Source organism: Conger conger, chromosome 5 (genome assembly GCF_963514075.1).
Source record: "Conger conger chromosome 5, fConCon1.1, whole genome shotgun sequence".
Classification (NCBI taxonomy): domain Eukaryota; kingdom Metazoa; phylum Chordata; class Actinopteri; order Anguilliformes; family Congridae; genus Conger; species Conger conger.
The window spans coordinates 14,618,855-14,638,400 of NC_083764.1; the positions used below are offsets into that span (position 1 = coordinate 14,618,855).

The window sequence follows — 19,546 nt, forward strand, 5'->3', positions numbered from 1 at the left end:
GACCTGAAGTATGTTAACCTTATATTTTATTATTTTATCAAAATCAAATTATGATTCCCAAATTCACAGTCAACAACAGTTCCCAGTTGACCAAATTATGCCAGTGATGTGGGTGTTACCTTTCACAGACAACTCAGAGATATAAGATGCAAGTTAGTAGGTCCTTTATACACATTATAGTTAACCTGAAATAATGGCATTTCATGTATTTCAAGTTATATAAGGTGATAGTGTGATTGGCAATAAAACAATTCTGTAGTGAACATATAAGTTACATATCTTATTTCATATATCATATTTCTACTCGCTGTGCCAGCTTATCAGGTTTGTATTAAATCATAGCATTAAAGGTAGTATCTGGTGAATAGGTTTATCAAGGTAATGTGACAAGTCTTTGTGCATGGAAATTCTTGCAATTGTGACCAGTGATATTACATGATACTGAAAAAATAGTAATTTGCTGTTAAACATGAAATCAAATGCCATTCAAAAAGTGCACCAGTCTCTGTTGGTAACTAAATCTGCTTTGTGATGTATAGTCTTGTTCTTTTCAAGTACTAAAACTGAAAGTAAGATGACATTATAAATATTGACAAAAGTGATAAAAGTGAGTTCAGGCAGGTGCTGCCACTTTTGAAATGTAATTGAGGGTGTCTTAAATATGGTGTGAAATTCAATTAATCTGTCTTAGTGTGAAATGTTTGGAAATGTTGACAATAAATGTTTATTTATTTATCTCCCTTGTTTTTCCTTCAGCCGTTGAGGATGAGTTTCTCAAACATCTCCAGCAACAGCATTGTTTCCACAGAAGCACATTTTTGCTATGAGTCCCTGAGTGGATCTTGTGGCAGGATAGTTCTACCCATGAGTCTCCAGTGTCTCATGGTCCTGTTCATGGGCTTGACCATAGTAGTAACAATGAGTGGGAACCTTCTGGTCATTAGCTCAATAGCACACTTTGAGCAGCTGCACACCTCCACAAACTACCTCATCCTCTCACTGGCGATGTGTGACTTCCTGCTGGGGGCATTTGTGATGCCCTGCAGTGCCGTACGGTCTGTCACAGGTTGTTGGTACATGGGTGACTTCCTGTGTAAACTCCACACCAGCACAGACATCATGCTGAGCACCTCCTCTATTTTCCATCTTTCATTCATCTCAGTCGACCGATACTTTGCCGTCTGTGACCCACTAATGTACAGGACCCTCATCAACTCTGCTGCGGTCCTAATCATGCTCACCATCAGTTGGCTGGTCCCAGCTATGTTTGCTTACGGGCTGATCTTCTCTGGGCTCAATGTAAAAGGCAGTGAGGACTTCTTTGAAGCACATGTGCACTGTTTTGGAGGCTGTCCAGTGTTTTTTAGCCGCGCTTCAGCAGTAGTCGCCTCTACATTCTCCTTTTTCATTCCCGGCCTGATCATACTTAGTATCTACTTGAAAATCTACGTGGTTGCCAGACATCAGGCAAGGTCTATTAAAGATATGACACGGAAGTTTCAGGCGGAGGGGGAAAATGCATCTAGGCAACGAGAAAGAAAAGGAGCAAAAACCCTTGCCATAGTGGTTGGAGTCTTCCTCATCTGCTGGGCCCCCTTTTTCCTGTGCAACATCATTGACCCCTTCATCGGTTATTCTATCCCCCCAGTGTTGGTTGATGCCCTGGTCTGGTTCGGTTACTTGAATTCAGCTTTTAACCCTGTGGTTTATGCTTTCTTTTACACCTGGTTCAGAAAAGCTCTTAAAATAATCATTTTTGGGAGATCAAAACGTAATACTCGGCAGATGCAGCTGTACTCTTAAGAGTCTTTATTGTTTTGCAATCACCTTAATCTAAGAACATTAGTGTAGCCTACATTTTAAATATAATAAACCCCAAATATCATTGACCATCAAAACTTAAAAAGCATCAAATAACCACCATGAACATTTCAACATAATCATTTCAACATATGTTTAACTTGTCTTGGTAGAGTGTGAAAGCAACATTACACAGATATAAGGGCACTACCACACATGTTTATCAACAAGTGCCTATATTACAGCAGATGAGCTTAGGCTGTGTTCAGACACATAGTTACATTCCAACTGGAATCTTCTAGAATTTGGAAGCTGGCCCAGTAGGCATCTACGCTTATTTTACGTATTTAATATCACACAAAATGTGGTATTTCACGTTTCTAACAAGTCAAGTTAAATACCTATTTTCTCAAGGTTTAACAATAAAAACTCAGTTTTTTGTGAGTGAAACATTTATTATGAATACATATTAAGTATGAAGTATGTATTGTGTATATCAGCAGTGTATGTACATTTACTATATATGTACAATAAATATAACAGTAATAAAACCAGGCTCTAATCATTTTTGAGGAAAAAAGCAAATACTATGAAATAGTTTTGCAATAAAATAACATTTCTCTTTGCTGACATTATATATATGGTATGGGCACCATATGGTTTTGCACAATTAGGCTTGATAATCTCAGTGATGTTTTACTCAACTGGAAAGTGTATTCAGCAGGGAGATTATTGGTGAAAAGAATGTTTTAAGCAGTGGCAGGAAACATTGACAGAATATAACGTATTTATAACTGTCAACTATCCGCAAACCTGGTACATATTGCTGCAGCATCTCAGGGTTAGGTCTGCAGTAGGTATTAGCATCCAAACAACAGATTCCCCTCTCCACACTCCTCAGTTTGACCTAAGACACTGGTTCAGCCTGCCACATTATAAAGAGAAAAACAATCTAGGAAACTCCATATCCATGTTACTAGGCAGCAAGAGATTTAGCTTCTTAGGTATAAATTGATTTCATAGTTAACTAACAGCAAGTTGAAGTTGAAAATTGATCGGGCATTACACTTAATACAGTGGATTTCTTTGTGACTCTCGTTGAAGTAAAGCATACGGAAACCTGAACCTGCTAATCTAGGTTTAAAGTATTCAGTTCCTCCTGCCACACAGAAGGGGTGATAAAAGCTTAAAACCTGCTTGACTGGGGTCAAGGACATTTTCTAGGGCCTGCAGTACCAACTAGAAAATCTTATAATGAAGACAAGTCTGAGAAGCCTGAGCAGCCTTACAGTCTGATGCAGCTGACTTTTGACCATGGCATCTAATGGCAAAAAGACCATTACATTTCACAGATTAATTTTAACTTGTTGATGTGGACAACTCTTTGTTCTTTCTGCCGGTACTCAAAGTACATTCATAAGTTCTGCACATCGTAAGAAAGCAAGGACACAAAAACACATATAAAATAGTATAAAGACTTAAAGATGAACCCTCAATCACTCCCCTCAAGGGAAGACATTTGCAGGAGAGCAAATGATTGCATCACTTAATGGGACTGATGCCTTAGATTAGCGGGATGCCATTGAGAGTATCATCATTAAAAGGCTAACCTCACATAGAGGTGATAACAGAGTCCCATGGTTCCTCCATTTTATGCAGGAAACATATTTGCCAAAATAGCACCTTAATTTGGCCGTCTGTGGTGCTGTCTCAGCAGATAAATAAAAATAGGTCTCATTGACATAATGAAGTAAATTGGTCTTGGAAAACATGCTGTTGTTTTTCGTTGAGGGACATGCTGGGAACTATTAATGGTCCTGCAGTGTAAAGCAAACTGTCTGCCTCCTGCATTCATATTGGCTTGCCCTTGCATTAAATATTTGTTTTTGGAAATAAGAAAAATATTAAGAAAAACATGATCACACTGAAATTGTTGACATTAAGAAAATACAGACACTGTAATTGTGCCATCATCCTAAAATTAATCAACGATCAACAACCATATAGATTGTTGCATCATGCCTTGAGCTTTGCAAGGATGATGCAAAACCTTTTACTTTTTAAGCAAATGTATAAGGAATGAAGAGTGTTTTGGTAATTTTTGGATTTTGGATTTTCATTCAGTAGCTCTGCTAGATTGTTTCCCCTCCGAGTAGGAATAACAGATTTTGCCTCGTTATGTAGGACTCCTTTAAAACAGATACACTTGACTGAGTATGCCATTGTTTACAATATTCGCTTCTGAACATTAGTCGATGTGCAGGTTAACTCTTCTTGAATGATTTTACACACTCATTTTTGGCAGTTGGCTCAAACTGTCAGAATTCCAAATGATAGTTAGGTCACTAGACAAGAAAACAGGGGAGGGGTCGGGTACATGCAAGTGTGATAGGTACAGAGGGGTGGGTGGTTGAGTGTATGTGGACCCTCATTGCCACAGTTGATACATGATATAAGTTGCATGTTGTCTTTAGTTTTACTGTAGTGGCCTGCAGTTATAATACACTTGAGGAGTGTAGGCCCTTCCCACGCAGTGCTCCTTCTGTATACAGTACATGACAAAATACACATATATAATTCTAATGATTATTGACACAAGTTAACTATGTGTGGCCCTCTGAGTGAGAACGTATTGTTTAAATGGAGAAATTACCACCAAATGGATGATAATATGGGAATTACAACAGGACAAAGCTTAAACTGAAATGCAGAGGGGAGGCTGCTTTCTGTTTTTATGCAACACACTTATGGAACTTCTTATCACAGTATATAGGCCTAATACCTAATTGTTGATCATGGTATTTAGTTAATTGTATAGTTGTTCAATAATGTGTTAGATTGCTATTCATCAATACAGCATTTACCTTTATTTTACATTCTTTGTTTCTCTTTTTTATGTTAAAATATTTTACATTATTGTATCAATGTTGATTAAACTGATAGTTCATAGTTATGTTGTTTACTCTTATGTTCTGTGAAGCACTTTGTGATGCATCCAATGTATAAAAGGTGTTATATACGTAAAGTTATTATTATGATTATACATATTATTATTAATTGCGACCATCAAAAAATATATTTATTTTCCAAACACATGGAGAGGGAGGAACGTAAACATGGGGGAATATCATGCAAAAAATGTCAGACTGGGTGCACAAGTTCCTGCCTGCCACATTGCACAGAGACAGATTTTATATATTCTCCAAAGCTTGCCATGTGTCCATACATAGACACACAAAACAATGGATTGACTGACAATTACTATAAAAAATGCCAATTATGGTCTTGTAGTATGGTAACAACAAGGGGGAATCATCAGGCTCAAGATGGGAACATAGATGTCATTTGTGATTTGGCTGATGGACTATTTTCAGTTCATCTGGTTCAGTTTGTTATTCCCATTTCCCACTAATTACTTGTTATGAATTCATCATTTTTGACAGGTGATGTAACTGTATAAATGTATAAAATACACAGATTGAAAAACATCAATACGGTCTAAAAATATGCATATGCCGCATATCTGTGGTAAAAAAAATAACTACACCTAATGCATCATCATCAACTAGAATCAAGACTAGATACTAGCAGGTCTTATAGCTGCACTAAGGAAGCACTCGAACAAAACTGACAAATCAGATATTTTTTCGTCCTGGAATGGTGGGGCTGAATGTATAAAAAGTGCTGTAATTTCTAGATGGTGAAAAATGTATAAAAATAAATGCTACTTATTTTATTAGACATTGATTACAGATGTAAAATTGAGGAATACAGAGCCAGGAAATGTATGTATGACACACTGCACATATCTGTATCTGTATTTTATTAATATAAGGAAACAAATTTAAGTAGAACAAAACTTTTTTAGAGGTGAGCAATATGCTGTTCCACATATAAACAACATCTAAATACGTCATACTTGTTATGTTATGTGGGTGTCGCCTTTTTTCATTTGGGGATATAAGCTATCAAAACAGGAAATACTGGTCATTGATGCACAGACAGATATTGTGGATGGCTCAAAATGATGGTGTAATCTTCATGAACATTAATGGTAATAATCAATTGCATCAATGTTTTTGTTTAACTGTACAGGAATAAAAATCACTTAAAGTACAGATCAATCATATTAACTGGAAACATTTATCAGGTAAGAATTCAAACACATTAACTCTATTGCATTAATTTATTGTTAATGCATTTTTAGAAAAAAATGCCCTGATAAATACCTTACTTTGTTATTTGGAATATAATGTTATTTGATGAAATTGATAAAACATGTTCTTATAAAATGTAAAAATTTGTAATACATATATTTATGTGGTGTAGGAAAAAATTGGAAGTGTCACCAGAGATGGAGAGCCTTGGTCTTAACTCGACAGGAGATTCAGCAGAAACACAATACTGTTTCCCACACCTGAAAGGATCCTGTCCACAAAGTCAAACACTGATCCTTATCAAAATAGCCATGTACATGTTCATGGTGTTCACCATTCTGATGACTGTCTGTGGAAACCTGCTGGTCATCATCTCCATCTCTCATTTCACACAACTCCATTCTCCAACAAACCTCCTCATCCTCTCTTTAGCATGCATTGACTGTTGCTTGGGGTCTTTTGTTATGCCATATAGTATGATCAGATCTGTGGAAAGCTGTTGGTATTTTGGAGAAATTGCATGCAAGATGCACTCTGCCTTTGACATGACATTGTCCATTGCGTCCATATTGCACCTCAGTCTCATTTCTGTTGACAGGTATTGTGCCATCTGTAAGCCTCTTTGGTACAGAAGCGCAGTAACCATGCTCAAGGTGGCCTGTCTTATTGCCATCACCTGGTTGTTTTCCTTTGGATTCAGTTTCGGAGTGGTTTTTTCAATGATTAATTTAGTCGGTATGGAGGAGTTAATTGCAGCAAACTCCTGTGAGGGGACCTGTCTTCTCATTTTCAATAAAGAATGGGGAGTCATTGCAGCTTTAGTGGCCTTCTTCATTCCAGGAACAGTCATGACATTACTGTATCTAAAAATTTTCTATGTTGCAAGAAGTCATGCCAGAAAGATCAATGACAGCCTAGCAGCACCAAGAGCAGTAAACGACAAAAAAACCCATTCATCTGAGCAAAGAGAGAAAAAAGCCGCAAAGACCCTTGCCTTCGTGATGGGGGTCTTTGTGCTGTGTTGGCTACCATTTTTTATAGCCCTTATTGTTGATCCTTTCATTAATTTTTCTACTCCTCTGAGTGTAGTCGATGCTCTTACATGGTTTGGGTACTTTAACTCTACTTGTAACCCGCTCATTTATGGATTTTTCTATCCCTGGTTCCAGAGGGTATTTAAAATTATTATATCAGGACAAGTTTTTAAAAATGGCTCTTCATTGATAAACCTTTATACAGAAAATGTGTAAAATTGGTGACTATGCCCTTTAAATTATTTATTTACTGCGATTCAGCTATTTCATTTGAAATGTGTTATTTCAGTCAGTAAATTAACACAATTAATGAATGTATTCATTTTTAATTAAATTAACTCACCAATCTTACGGAACTGAGGATCTCAAGCATAAAATGTTTTTAATTTTGTGATATTTAATAAACTGACCAGAATAAATTATATTTAATACAACATAGCATATGTGAACAAATTGAGAAAATGATATGATAGTCCCCTAACTGAATTCGTTGTAAACTGTAGACTGTAGACTGAGCTTATAACATCAAATGTCAAAAAACATTCAAAAAACCATATAGAACACCAAGCTAAAGTATTGGCCCTTGGTTCAGTGACTTGCTGCTAAGATTGCAATCAAAACCAGCCATTATTCCGGCTGGGGGCTCCAGGGTGAATTGCACAATTTCCTAGTGTTGCAAAGGGGAGGACAGTTTGAGTCAGCAAGTTATTTAGCAGCTCCTCAGGTAATATTTAGCTGCTCCCCCCAGACAATTGCAGTTCTCAGGGTCTATGGATTTCAACCCCCCAATTTTCCAACTAAAAGTTACTCCCTTGGAAACTCCATTGGAAACAAGTGTGACTCCTTAGGAGCACTGTCACACTTGTTTCAGTTGAGCTTATTTTTGAGCGTCAGTGTAGCCGTTTCCAAAATATGGGGCAAAACTTCTCAAAACAAACACATCCAGTGACATCACTGGACATGTTTGGCTTGAATCTCCAGCCTGTGTTTCCAAGAAGGTAATGGGAGGATTCATTGGAAGTATCCACAACCAACATTTTGATACAGCTTGTTAGCTAGATAGAGACTTACTCATCGCTTAGTTGCCCTCCTGGACCCCTTGGTTATGGATAACTCTTCCAATTAATCCTCCTATAGCTGCAGAAGAAGTTGGTAAGTACTGCAGGATGCAGCTTTGAACGCTTGTTACATCCTGTTGTACTTACCAACTTCTTCTGCAGCAAAACGTTTCACGTTGTCTTCGTAAATCTAGCTTTGTATGATTTTGTACAAATTTATATATAGCTAGCTAACTGATTGTACTGCATAGCTAGCATAAATCATCCAATAATAATAGCAATAATGATTACATTTACTTACATGAGCGTGAAGGCCATGGCATTGCAGTCTTGTCATTTTGCAACATGACAAACAGCGATCAAGCTTATCCCAGCAGCATTGTCAATTTGACCAGTCATGGTCCAAGTAAGTATATATATAGGTAGCCAATACCTACAGCACCCCTGGTTTAATACATGTCAAAGATGACAGCCATGAGTCGTTTATGAATAATTTGTGATATGGTTAGAGAACACATTTGGAGGGTTTTTCTTTACCATTCCTCCATGTAGAACTTTTCACAATCATTGATATCCATGTGATATCACCCTCTTCAGTTCAGACCACAGGTTTGTCATGGGATTTATGTCTCGAGAGTGAAATGACCATTGCAGAACATGGTTGTTTTTACTCTGCTGAACAATCTACCTACGACCAAGACTCAGCTTCCTCGCAGAGTCAACCAGAGTTTCTGCCAAAATGGTAAATGGTGCCCATGGACCACTTGCAACAAAACATCTCCAAAACATCAATGATTGACTGCCATACTTCACAGTAGGTATGAAGGGCTTCTCCTTGTATGCATTCTATTTTGAGGCTAAACATATTGATGGTGTGTGTGGTCAAAACGTTACATGTTGCTCTCATCTGACCAAAGCATTCTCTTCCAGTCATAATTCTAACGAGGTTTGGGAAACTCAAGATGCTTGTTTTTGTGCTCAATAAGGACCGTCTTTGTGCCACCTTCCCAAAGATTTTGCAGGTATGGAGCTGCCATTGCATGTTTTATTTAGACGTGGTGACCCCCAAGACACAACCAATCTCTGCAATGCTTAAACTGCGATCCTTGGGTTACTTATCGCCTCCCTACTGTCTTCCTTACTATTTGTGGAGATAATATGCACTTGCATCCTCTTCCTGGCAAGTTTGCAACCATTCCATATGTTTTTGACTTGTGATGGTCAATTACCATCCATCCATCCATCCATCCATTATCTGAACCCGCTTATCCTGATCAGGGTCGCAGGGGGGCTGGAGCCTATCCCAGCATACATTGGGCGAAAGGCAGGAATACACCCTGGACAGGTCGCCAGTCCATCGCAGGGCACACACACCATTCACTCACACACTCACACACTCATACCTACGGGCAATTTAGACTCTCCAATCAGCCTAACGTGCATGTCTTTGGACTGTGGGAGGAAACCGGAGTACCCGGAGGAAACCCACGCAGACACGGGGAGAACATGCAAACTCCGCACAGAGAGGCCCCGGCCGACGGGGATTCAAACCCAGGACCTCCTTGCTGTGAGGCGGCAGTGCTACCCACTGCACCATCCGTGCCGCCCCTCAATTACCATCTATCTTATGAATTGAAAGATTCATTTAGTTTTCCCCATGCTTTTTATACTTTCATGGCTGTAGAATGTTTTGCTGTAGAATAGTCCATAGACCCAACCTGGCGTGACATAATGCTAAATCAGGCTAGGTTCTCCCAGTTAGAATAATTCCAACTGTCAAGGAGACCGGCAGCAGATATGCACAGTAGTAGCCAGTCAGTCACACACACTGACTCAGTCTGAATGGCTAGCAGTCAATTAATGATAATGTCTTGGATCCAGTAAGGCAAGAGCAAAACCATGTAGCTAGCCAGGTTTAATTTTAGGTACTGTATTGTTTTATCTGTTCACTAGATAATTACAGCTGACATGATTAACATTATCTTTCTAGCTAATTCTGGCTCATTCTCATGTCTAGCTAGCTAGCTAAATGTCACTAATTTGGTATGGCTAGCACTAACGATGGATGTTAGTGGTGCATGGTTTGCTTTGTGTAATTATGATTTCAACATTTCATGCACAACTATACAATCTAAGACTTGTTTCAGGATGATATTTTGAATTATTTAGAAGAATAAGATCTAAATCATGAAATTTTACAAGCATATTTACAAGCACAATTATGGTCACATTTTTATTTCAATAAATGTACAATCACAGCTTTTATTACAAAATTGTATTTGCTTGTGGCGTCCAATAAAAACGAAAACACTCACTCAACAACTCTCCATATCATCTTCTTGGTGGCCCATGCCATACTTTCATTCAAGTCAGGAAGTGTAACAACCAAAAGAGATCCCTTCCACAGACCAAAACATTACATCACTTTCTCAATACATTATTCATGTCATGATGTGGGTGGCACCTTTGGATAAAGGATATAAACAGTCAGAACATAAAATATGTCCATACAGTAGCATCAAAGTAATCCTACCCATTGTAAACCATAAGCATAACAAGACTTCTTAATGTAAAAGAGGGGGAAAAAGTATCACTCAGTTTGACAGGTAAGTAGTAGAAATAAAAATTATTATTATTATTATTATTATTATTATTATTATTATTATTATTATTATTATTATTATTAGTAATAGTTTTCATTAGTATGTTGTGAGCCAATGCATTTGATTATTTTATTTAAGGTTTTATTTCATGCTGAAGTGGTATGAAATGAATACCAAAAAATGTCAGAAAGTAAAAAAGAATCAGTAATGTTCATTTCTGCAACTACAACATTATTTATTTTAATAATTTCTGTGATGTACAGGAGGAAGATGAAGAGATGAAGAGCCTGGGTATTAACTTGACAGGAGATTCTGCAGAAACGCAGTACTGTGTCCCACACCTGAAGGAATCCTGCCCACGAAGTCAAACATTGATCATTATTAAAGTGGCCATGTACATGTTCATGGTGTTCACCATTCTAATGACTGTCTGTGGAAACCTGCTGGTCATCATCTCCATCTCTCATTTCAGACAGCTCCATTCTCCAACAAACCTTCTCATCCTCTCTTTAGCATGCATTGACTGCTGCTTGGGGTCTTTTATTATGCCCTATAGCATGATCAGATCTGTGGAAAACTGTTGGTATTTTGGAGAAACTACATGCAAAATGCACTCCAGTCTTGACATGATGCTGTCCATTGCATCCATTTTGCATCTCTGTCTAATTTCTGTTGACAGATATTGGGCCATCTGTAAGCCTCTTCAGTACAGAGGCTTGGTATCCATGCAAAAGGTGGCCTATATCATTGCCATCACCTGGATTTTCTCTTTTGGATTTGGGTTTGGTGTGATTCTCTCAAAGATTCATTTAGTTGGCATGGAGGAGTTCATCATGATGAACTCCTGTACAGAGACCTGTCTTCTGATTCTCAACAAAGAATGGGGAGTTGTAGCAGCTTTAGTGGCCTTTTTCATTCCAGGAACAGTCATGACATCACTCTATCTAAAGGTTTTCTATGTTGCCAGAAGCCATGCCAGAAAAATCAATGACAGCTTGGCAGTGACAGGAGCAATAAATAACCACAAGAACCGCTTGTCTGAGCAACGAGAGAGAAAGGCTGCAAAGACACTTGGCTTCGTAATGGGAGTCTTTCTGTTGTGTTGGCTACCATTTTTTATAACCATTGTTATAGATCCTTTCATTAATTTTTCAACTCCTATTAGTGTATTTGATGGTTTTATGTGGCTGGGCTATTTTAATTCTACTTGTAACCCTCTCATTTATGGATTTTTCTATCCATGGTTCCAGAAAGTGTTTAAAATGATTATATCAGGACAGGTTTTTCAGAGTGGTTCTTCTTCATTTAATATTTGTTCAGAGAAATAACCTTTAATCACAGAATGGCAATTAAGAGGTTTTTGTAAGAAAAAAACAACACAACATATTAATTGAAACAATGAATTAATAAGTAAGGGATAATACCCTATGAATTAGTCAGTTATGAGGAAATAACTGCCCAACAGGGTTGTGCTATGTTTACCACCCTGAAGGAAAGTAATTTCCTCATAACTGACTCATTCATAGGGTATTATCCCTTACTTATACCACAGCTAGCATGCCAAAGTGATGTAGCTTTGGACAATTTATTTTTAGTTTAGAAACACATTTATTAATTGAAACACAATGGTACGGGAGAAAAAATTGTCCCTATTGCTGAGAATAAATAGCTTACAAAGCCTAAAGTTGTCTGCTGCAACTAAAAGCTAACTGCATCATTGCTGAGAAATGTTCACTTGCTCACCATCAGCAAAAGGAAATATAACGTTACTAACTAATGTTAGCTTGCAAAATAATGCCAAGCAATTTATGGAAATACATTGTATTCCAGACTTCAGCACCATGCAACTAAACAAAGTAGGCCATGGCTGGCCCTTCCCATTTTGAACTAAAGCATAGGAAGATCAGTATTTTGTTTTGCAAAACTGTAGCTGTCAAAATCAGCTGCCATGTCTCGTTCATGGAGCCAGTTCCGCAAAATGGCAATGACCCATGTCGTTTTTTCTTTTGTGTGTCTGCCATTTTCTATTTGGTGCCTGTTCTGTTGTTTGTGCTTCTTTCCACCTTATTTTAGTTTTTCGACTGTCTTGCCATTCTGCTGCGACCCATGCATCACAATTGCCATAATGTCCAAAAATATGACACTATTACGGACTTCATTCTATATGTAGTTTCTAGAGACTATCACTGTACTGGATATATTTTAGCCTCTCTGGGAATTCCGTGTGTAAGTATATTTGTCTGCGCTCGCAGCACTGTCTGTTGTTTTCCAAGTGATCACAGCCAGTAAAAGTCAGAGCATTCTCTCCTCACCCACCCATGTTGTGAGTTATTTTATTATTACTGCCTATGTTACAAAACTCGGTGACATTATGTTATTCTCCCATGGTTATCTTTGCAATTTCACTCAATGCAACGTAGTCTACAGTAACATATTTTTGTCACCAGGTAGGCTTGATATCCGGGCTACTTGCATCAATTAGAAATGCATTGTAGTGTATGTTTCTCGCATTGATATCTGTTGGATATTTTAGCTGCAAAAAAACACATACATACCTGTTTGTTCTGTTCTCATTAGCAAGGTTATACAAAATGAATCACCGCCCACGTGACACATCTCAGCCAATCAGAATGCTGTTTTTACCCTAGGTGGTCGGTTATTTTTCAGTGCCGTGGTATATTATCCATCCATCCATCCATCCATTATCTTAACCCGCTTATCCTGAACAGGGTCACAGGGGGCTGGAGCCTATCCCAGCATACATTGGGCGAAAGGCAGGAATACACCCTGGACAGGTCGCCAGTCCATCGCAGGGCACACACACCATTCACTCACACACTCATACCCACGGGCAATTTAGACTCTCCAATCAGCCTAACCTGCATGTCTTTGGACTGTGGGAGGAAACCGGAGTACCCGGAGGAAACCCACGCAGACACGGGGAGAACATGCAAACTCCGCACAGAGAGGCCCCGGCCGACGGGGATTCGAACCCAGGACCTCCTTGCTGTGAGGCGGCAGTGCTACCCACTGCACCATCCGTGCCGCCCGCCGTGGTATATTAGAATTATTTAATTATTTGATAATATAGAAAGAAATTTCTTTCAGTGTGCATGAATTCACATATAAGATATACACATTTCTGAGAAATATTTACTGTTGCTGGATATTGCAAAACATGAATATTAAAGATCAAAGTGACTTTTTTCATTTAAAAAAATTGTCGTACATATACATGTACTTTTTGTATCATTCTCCATTTGTGGGTGGTTTAAAAAACTGTCATCTTGGAGAAAAGCAAGATTCTGTGGCAGAGGCAAACTTAAATTGACTGTAAGGTGGCTTAAAATTTTTGAAATGGCCACAAATTATCATTGATGGATGTTTCCACTACACATCCACCAAATATCTATTCAATGTAATGTAAATAACTCTAATAACACACATTCCAAATCAGACATAAAATCTGTAATGAAAACAATTCTGGATTGTAGGGCCGTGGAGGTATGGAGACCACTCCACCTTCTTCCTCAATTCCTCCAAAAATGTACCACCCACAAATAAATTGTATTGGAGAAGGAGGGAGACTGGGAGAGGGATAGGGTTGGTAGAAAAAAATAGCAAAATGCAAACTCCAGTCAGGAATCAAACCAAGGATATTGTTGTGAGGTGAAGGTGTTATCCACTGCACCACTGTGCCACCACACAGCTCATGCTACAAATTTCTAGATACAAATCTCATGAAACCATGGGAGGAGAAATAGAATCAGACTAAAAAATGTATTGGCCATTAGGTAAGGGAATTCTTGAGGTCATGAAGGACCCTGACCAATTAGCTCAGAGTCTGGTAATAAATAGCACTGCACATGCCACACATACAGTACTGTGCAGAAGTCTTAGGTACCCTAGAATTTATTATTCATTCATTCATTCATTCATTCATTATCCTATTGACAATTGACTACTTTTTACATAAAAAACTTGCTCAAGGCTGTCTGAGATCAGGAGCAATAAGCCAACCAAAGTCTGCAGAAGAACTGTGGCAAGTTCTCCAACATGCTTGGAACAACCGCCCTGCTGATCGTCTTATAGAACTGCAGGACAGCGTTGGCTATCTCAGAGAAGTGATGCAGTTTTAACAGCAAAGGGTGGTCACAAAAAATATTGATTAGATTCCGTTTTTAACTATTCTGCCAAATTACTAAAATGTAATGTACAATGTATAGTACCATTATTTAGGACCTTTCACTGAATTCTTTTTGAAAGAATTGTATCTGTCCAGAATGTTATACAGACTTTTGCACAGTACTGTATATTTCACAAAATATTGTCTGTTTCATCACCAGCAGTCATAGACTGCCAGCTGAAAACACATAAAGAGCACTGATAATACACTGTACTACTTCAGAAACATGCTTACAAAAATGCTATCATTAGGATAGGCACTTCAAGCCATTCAATTGATAAAGATGATTGTTCAAGAAATGAAAGTGAATTACGCCACAATTTGTAATAGAAAAAAATAAAATAAAAATCACATGTGCTTAAAGTGCACATTGTCAGATTTTCGATTTCAGATTTGTTGCATATCCTTTGCATGTCATGACTTATTGATGCCTGTTCCATCCTACCTACCATCAGAGTTTGGATATCTTATGTTCAGGTTGCCCTACAAGCGATACTAAAACTCATTGCATTTCCATGGATCTCTATGGGAAATGGGGGGTGGGACTAGATTCAGCCTTAAATTATGCTGATACAGTATGGAACACATTTGTTGGCTAAATAGCTTTAAGTCATCAAGGGACCAAGGAATCAAATGAGCCTCAATCCACAGTGCTGCTGCCAGATATGCAGTAGATACAAAAGTGATTGTTTCTCCTGACAAATTTTTCTGTTTAACTCAATGAAAAAAATATTCAGGAGAAACAATTTATGCATCTAATGCATATCTGGCAGCAGCACAAAATGGGGGTTATGTATAAACAAAGTTGATGAAACTAAAATGTATAAAAAACCTGAAATCCCATTCTTATAATCTGAGCACTTTAACCTGCAGTTTCTGCAGAAACACATGGTTAGAATGTTAGTATTACCCAATCCTGATCTAAAGTTAGTACATTAGTAAGAAGACAAGGGAAATTGAAACAATTAGTAATGAATAATGAACGGAACATTACATGAAACAACATAAATCGTGACATAAGTTGATGACATGAATAAACTACATAACGTGGCAAGACAAGACTAACAATTAAATCATAACAACTAAACAAGAAACGTAACATGACATTAAAATGAAATGTAACAAGAAATAAAGCATAACAACATGGCGAGACTAGACTAACATAATACGTGACATGACAATAACGTAACTAAGACAATGACTAAACATGAAACATGACGTGACAAACATGAAACGTGACAATGTCTTTTTTATTACAAATCTTTTATTACAAATTGTCAAAGACAGGGCCAGGGCCTACACATGAAGCGACTAAAACCCTGTTAACATTGATTGACTGGCATTTGGCGGGTAAAATGGCAAAATTATTTCTCAGACTCACATTTCTGTCTTTATTCCACTAAAATGAGAAGTTAAGCAGTCATGTGCTTCTGTGGATGTGTCACTCAGAAATGCAATGGCAATGATTGAACCATGAGACATGAATGTTTTGGGCCAGTGGGCCAATTTATTGACAGAAATTTTAATGCTGCAACTTTAATTATGGATTCTTTTTACCACATTGTTTTATAATCTGCTGGTATTGATAATGCAAAAATGCATTGGAGTCATTCTTTTTTCTAGAATATGTTTTACTACCATAAATCACATTTTTACAATAAATATACCATACATATAAACTATATTGTACAATTACAGCTTTCATCTGTAGTTCATAATAGATTTGCAAATAATATAAAAATGAATGAGAACCAAATTGTATTTGCTTCTGACATCATACTTAATCCAATAAAAACAATTACACACAGAAAAAAAAAAAACTCAACAAATACACAACCAGAAGAGATAGCTTCCTCAAATTAACATATTACATCACTTTTCCTATACATTATTCATGCAAGTGAGGTGGGTCTCATCTTTGGTTGGTTCGAGGATATAAACAGTCAGAACATAAAATAGATCCATAGCATCAAAGAAATCATACCCATTCTAAATAATTCCAAGATAACTGAAGCATAATAAGTTAACGGAAGAGGCAGACTCATTAGCAAGTTGTTTTCTGGTGGTGGTAGTGAAAAAATACTTTCACTACCAGTCACTCCATTTGACAGGTAAGTAGTAAAAATGAGGCAGTGTAAATTTTTTTTTTTGAGGGAATGTATTTTCTTATTTAAAGTTTTGTCTAATACTGAAATAGGTTATATTTGTAAATAATACCAAAACTTCCTTTTGTAATTGATAATGATTCATATAATGCAAATAATGCAATAATGCAGGTGCTTATTTCTGCAAGAAGTGAATTTTAATATAATATCTATGATGTACAGGAGGAAGCATTTTAAAGTGTCTCCAGAGATGGGTATTAACTTGACAGGAGATTCTGCAGAAACACAGTACTGTTTCCCACACCTGAAAGAATCCTGCCCACGAAGTCAAACACAGATCATTATTAAAGTAGCCATGTACATGTTCATGGTGTTCACCATTCTGATGACTGTCTGTGGAAACCTGCTGGTCATCATCTCCATCTCTCATTTCAGACAGCTCCATTCTCCAACAAACCTCCTCGTCCTCTCTTTAGCATGCACTGACTGGTTCTTGGGGTCTTTCATTATGCCCTATAGTATGATCAGATCTGTGGAAAACTGTTGGTATTTTGGAGAAACTACATGCAAAATGCACTCTAGTTTTGACATGATGATGACCATTACATCCATTTTGCATCTCTGTCTAATTTCTGTTGACAGATATTGGGCCATCTGTAAGCCTCTTCAGTACAAAACCTTGGTATCCATGCAAAAGGTGGCCTGCCTCATTGTCATCACATGGATTTTCTCATTTGGATTTGTTTTTGGCGTGGTTCTCTCAAAGGTTCATTCGGTCGGCATGGAGGAGTTCATCATGATGAACTCCTGTGCAGGCACCTGTCTTCTGATTCTCAACAAAGAATGGGGAGTTGTAGCAGCTTTAGTGGCCTTTTTCATTCCAGGAACAGTAATGACATCACTCTATCTTAAGGTTTTCTATGTTGCCAGAAGCCATGCCAGAAAGATCAATGACAGCTTGGCAGTGACGGGAGAAATAAATAACCACAAGAACCGCTTGTCTGAGCAACGAGAGAAAAAGGCTGCAAAGACACTTGGCTTTGTGATGGGAGTCTTTCTGTTGTGTTGGCTACCATTTTTTATCACCATTGTTGTAGATCCTTTCATTAATTTTTCAACTCCGAGTAGTGTATTTGATGGTCTTATGTGGTTGGGGTATGTTAATTCTACTTGTAACCCTCTCATTTATGGATTTTTCTATCCCTGGTTTCAGAAAGTGTTTAAAATGATTATAACGGGGAAGGTTTTTCACAGTGGTTCTTCATCACTAAATATTTATTCATCGAAAATATAAGAAGTAATATTTTAACTGCAATTTAGATTTTTATTCCAAGAAATATGTGACATACTTAAAAAATTTGGTTTGTCAAACAATGAATTGATTCCTAAATGAAATGTCATATGTTCACACATAGATTAACAGAAGCTACAAATCAGAGAAATCTTGACATAAAATAACCATTGGGTGTTAACCATGTGTGGTTTTACTTGATGGGATGAATGAATATGATAATAAAATTGTAGTTAAGTAAATTTTTTCACTGGAGAGTCAAATACGTACATCTGAGCGCTTACTTGCAGAATTGCAATTACGTTCTCACGGGTATACTTTGCATGAGTTTCTAAATCAAATGTCCACTATGGGTGCTAAAGGGAAGCTTTAGACATAAAATTGGATGGGCTTGATGGTGCTCAATGTAGTAATTAGCATCAGTTTCTCTCTTTTGCGATCTGCATTTGAAAACCAATTTTTTTCAATAACATATCAAACTGCTTGGTGTAAATACAAGGAACAACATTAGATTGAAAGTAATCTAGCAGGAGGGTCTGGTGGATTTGAGGAAAGCAAATCGTAATAAAAATTAATTAATGTTAAAGTTAAGTCCAATAACGTAAAGAACAGTACAGTAAGACTCTGCTATAACACAATAAGTTGTATCTAAAAAATCTAATCTTGTAACCTGCAGGGTCACATTTGTGTGTAAATGACAAAATAATATTTAGTTTACCTTTTCAAACTCTACCTTAGTACCTTTTCAAACTCTACCTTAGTCCTCCCTCCTGATTTCCCCCGCCCCTCCTTTCTGATATCCCTATCCTTATCTAACCCCCCGCAAAAAAAAAAAAATGATGAAAAAAAACTTATGATGACGACTATATGTTTAGAACAGCATTCCATGTGTATTTTCCTAGTTCTGGATGTGATGCTTTGACTTGTGGTAGAACCTATGCACTTGTAAGTCGCTTTGGATTAAAAGCGTCTGCCAAATGACTAAAATGTAAAATGTAAAATGTTGTCACTCACTTAACCCCTTCGTGCAACCCAGCAACCTTCATCCATTTTTCTGTGTTCTACTTCGAGGCTTTATAACTTTAGAGTTGAGCATCACTGGTGTAATGTAAATAAAATAAAATAAAAATACATTTTGCAAAAAAATACTAAGAATCAGATACACTATGAAGCAAAATGTAAGCAGTGTACCCTGGTGTCCCGTAGTGTCTCCGAATCTATCCAAATAGATTATTTTATGATTTACCGAAATGCATAATTTAACATATGTTACAACAATTTTTTGTAGATAGTGCTATCTACAAACATGAAT

General features: G+C 37.4%; 4 protein-coding genes across 4 annotated transcripts; all 4 read left to right on the forward strand.

Moving 5' to 3' along the window:
- Window positions 1-780: 780 nt before the first annotated feature.
- LOC133129381 (trace amine-associated receptor 1-like) lies at window positions 781-1,803 on the forward strand. Its single transcript, XM_061243428.1, has one exon. The coding sequence runs from the start codon at window positions 865-867 to the stop codon at window positions 1,801-1,803; it is 939 nt and encodes a 312-aa protein (XP_061099412.1). The 5' UTR covers window positions 781-864.
- A 4,372-nt stretch (window positions 1,804-6,175) lies between these two features.
- On the forward strand, window positions 6,176-7,207 carry LOC133128269 (trace amine-associated receptor 4-like). Its single transcript, XM_061241651.1, has one exon. It carries the CDS (start codon window positions 6,269-6,271, stop codon window positions 7,205-7,207), a length of 939 nt encoding a protein of 312 aa, XP_061097635.1. The 5' UTR covers window positions 6,176-6,268.
- A 3,786-nt stretch (window positions 7,208-10,993) lies between these two features.
- Window positions 10,994-11,980, forward strand: LOC133128271 (trace amine-associated receptor 4-like). The gene has a single exon (XM_061241652.1). The coding sequence runs from the start codon at window positions 11,045-11,047 to the stop codon at window positions 11,978-11,980; it is 936 nt and encodes a 311-aa protein (XP_061097636.1). The 5' UTR covers window positions 10,994-11,044.
- Window positions 11,981-17,241: 5,261 nt separating this feature from the next.
- Window positions 17,242-18,237, forward strand: LOC133128272 (trace amine-associated receptor 4-like). Its single transcript, XM_061241653.1, has one exon. It carries the CDS (start codon window positions 17,299-17,301, stop codon window positions 18,235-18,237), a length of 939 nt encoding a protein of 312 aa, XP_061097637.1. The 5' UTR covers window positions 17,242-17,298.
- The last annotated feature ends 1,309 nt before the right edge of the window (window positions 18,238-19,546 follow it).